General features: G+C 44.4%; 1 protein-coding gene across 1 annotated transcript; it reads right to left on the reverse strand.

Moving 5' to 3' along the window:
* Positions 1–469: 469 nt before the first annotated feature.
* LOC142777173 (uncharacterized) lies at positions 470–3,081 on the reverse strand. Its single transcript, XM_075881491.1, has 2 exons — positions 2,778–3,081; positions 470–780 (listed from the first exon to the last, which is right to left on the reverse strand). Exons 1-2 carry the CDS (start codon positions 3,058–3,060, stop codon positions 746–748), a joined length of 318 nt encoding a protein of 105 aa, XP_075737606.1. The 5' UTR covers positions 3,061–3,081; the 3' UTR covers positions 470–745.
* Between the last annotated feature and the right edge of the window lie 244 nt (positions 3,082–3,325).

The following is a 3,325-nucleotide window of genomic DNA, read 5'->3' on the forward strand; positions in this document are numbered from 1 at the left end:
AAATGCTGCGAATTCTCGTAAATACTCGCCATCTCGGGGAAACTCACTTCGGTGTGTCTTCATTCACCATCACAGCCAAACTCTGCCCTATAATTAACAATGCGCATTTCTTGTTGTGATTGGGGCGCGAGTGGCCCGAGTTCCGGGCCTTAATGACACCATCGCGATCGCACTCGACGGCTCCTTGCCACCCATTACAACACGCACCCAGCAGCGCCAAAAAATGCGTCCTCAAATCATCTACTAGAGGACTTCTGTCGTATCATGCTGCAGCGTCCACACGCCATTGGACCAGCAACCTGTGCGCAAAGTGCTATAGCACTGGAAGTGGTCAGCGCCTGTCACCAGGCGAGGATGGTGCACTCCCCCGTTTTTTCTGCCGTTGCAAACGATGCTTATTCATCTTCACAATAGTTTATTTTGTTGCTTTCGTTTGTTCGTTATGTGCCTTTTCAAGCAGTAACTACACTATCCCATTTTGGACTGTTTGCATTTCTACAAACAATAAGCTGGCGTTACATAATGTAGAGTGACCCTTGACGTTACACCGTGCCTGAAATGGGGTGATGCGCAGCTGCAAGTCGTCGCATGTCATGTGGACGTTTGCGAATACTTTCTTGTTGCTCCTCTTCAAACTCATAGCCTGGGCTCCCCACAGTTTTGAGCAGGTGCAGGTACTTGTCTATATCTCGCCTGGTGTATGGGTCCACAACTTGTTCGATCGACAGGCGACGTCGGGTTGCGCTCAAATTGAGTGCCTCCAGAGCTTTTCCCAAACACCTGAGACAAGAACGAACAAAAGGTAAATGAGTGAAGAGCACCCGCATTGTTTACAGGCGAATCCAGGAAAAGCACATTAATGTTGCCACCTTGGGCTGTTAAACGAATGTCCTTCCTGCGCCTGGCAACATTAACAAGTTCACGAGATGTGAAAGGCATCAGCCCAATCTTTCTTTGTGGGCGTATGCAGTTACCGTGCCACTGCTCATTTAGCCCAGAAACTAGGGGTGTGGGAATAGTGAAATTTAGAACCGAATTCACTACAAATTGAATAGTCATCATCGCAAATCCAATACGGTTCATATAGGTTTCGAAAATCAGTGCGAACGTTTCCAAGAGACGCCTTAAACATTGGAACAAACTAACAATGCTGTCCCGCAGCGGTGGCTTAGTGGATAAGACACTCGGCTGCTGCCCTGGAGGTCACAGGATCGAATCCCGGCTCCACGGGTTGCATTATTGATAGAGACGAAAATGTTGTAGGCCCGTGTGAACAGATATGTATGCACGTTAAAGAACCCCAAATGGTCGACATTTTCGGAGCCCTCCACTACGGTGTCTCTTAATCAAACTAACAATGCGGCTACATTTAACAAGTTGCGAGAATCGTGCAAACAAATCAGAATCGTGTACCGCGATAATTAGAGCCTTCCGACTATGCTAAACAAATGAATACATCAGTTTCAAGAGTATTCAAAGTATATTTAGTCAATGGCTTTTTGTTGACACTAAGGCTTAACGGAGAATATTGTTTCATGAAGGAACATCACCAATCTTATGGTAAGGGTAGTGCACTGAGAGACGCAGTCGCTTCGGCAAAATTGAGTTTAGAGGAAATTTTTTTTGGCGTGTTGAGTAAAGCATCGATAGACGCTTGAACGATTCAACCGCTTGTGTTTCAGCAAACCGTTATTTCAAAAAAAACAATAAAATACATCGCTTTTCCAACGTAAAAATAGTCAGCTATTTAAACACGCTCCAACCGGATCGATAACGAATCTAATACAACTCAGTTCAAATCATTTTTTGAAAGTGTCCAATATTAGCACAGCCCTAAGTTTGAAACACCGCCGTAAAATATATTTATATGCGCCAGAAGTGATAATCGCAGCAAGAACTTTGGATGCATTCGCGCGCTTTTAGAAGCCTAAAAGGACACTTATGTGAAACTCTAAACCCATCGAAGGTACGCCCCCCCCCCTCTTCTTCATTTTTTTCAAACTTCAATGGCTTTCGAAGTTTAACCTTTTTTTTTCGTACTTGTCCTCATCGCGTCAATGAAGATCTCGAAATATTTAGCTATACTGAAAGGATGATTGATAGATGTAAGTTAATGTGCGTACTAATATATAGGTACGTCTTACAGAGAACACCATGCTTCTAGACACTGGTTTAAGCCGGGAAAACAAAAATTCCACTGTATATTTTAGAGCAGCGTTGATAAGTTGCATTCCTAAATCTATATAAAAACACTTATTCGCTTTTCTTGCTGTTGAAGATTTGTTTACACGTACACACACACACACACACACACACACACACACACACACACACACACACACATATATATATATATATATATATATAGAGAGAGAGAGAGAGAGAGAGGTACTGGGATTGATACCCATCACCTCCACCACAAAACTGTTACGGTTGAATTAAAGGATAGGTGGATTTATTTACAGGGTGAGGATGAAGTTCGGCAATCGCAGTAAAAATGGAGTCCTCAAGGCGCACCAGACAACGTCGTCTTCCTCTTCTACCTCCCCGGCACATACTACAACCCGGCTCATACTGTAGCAATATATATATATATATATATATATATATATATATATATATATATATATATATATATATATATATATATATATATATATATATATATATATATATATATATATATATATATATATATATATATATATACCAATGTTTCGCGGGCATTGCGCCCAGGATCGGGTATTGTCGCGCATAGATTGATGCGGATAACTCACCAGCGCATATCTTGTGCCGCGTCAGCTCTACAAACTCGTCTTCTTCGAGGAGCACGAGTTCGTCGATGACGTGCTCGGAATGCGGCTTCAGGGTGAAGCCGCGTCGGGGCATGCGGGCGACCTCCGTGTATTCGCCAAGCTCCCGCAGACCCACAGAGCAACGGTAGAGCGCCCTCGACTCAGCCAGGTGCAGCCGGAGAACGAAGGCACGTCGCTGCATTCGGGCGGCTTCCTTGTATTTGCCGAGCTCCCGGAGCCCCACAACGCAGTAGCAGATGACCATCGGGTCAGCTGGGTCCAGACAGAGGACGTACCGGCACAGGGCCACGGCCTGAATGAGTGCGCATGCTTGTCATATCGCTCCTTGTTTACAACATCGGCAGCCGCAACCCCACTAAGTGCACACAGATCAAAAGCTTCTGCCATGTTTCAGTACTCGACTCATGGTCCTGTACTTGCTTCGTCCAATCTTTAGCCGCAAACTTCTTAATTGTCATTTGCCCAACTAACTTTTTGTTTCCCCTTCTCATGCTTGTCTTCCCTTGGAA

Source organism: Rhipicephalus microplus, chromosome X (assembly GCF_043290135.1).
Source record: "Rhipicephalus microplus isolate Deutch F79 chromosome X, USDA_Rmic, whole genome shotgun sequence".
Lineage (NCBI taxonomy): Eukaryota > Metazoa > Arthropoda > Arachnida > Ixodida > Ixodidae > Rhipicephalus > Rhipicephalus microplus.

Excerpts from the sequence above, each read along its gene's own strand:
- LOC142777173 (XM_075881491.1), bottom strand. The coding sequence starts at position 3,060 with ATGGTCATCTGCTACTGCGTTGTGGGGCTCCGGGAGCTCGGCAAATAC. Across the intron at positions 781-2,777 it reads GCGGCACAAGATATGCGCTG|GTGTTTGGGAAAAGCTCTGG; the intron begins GTGAGTTATCCG and ends TTCTTGTCTCAG.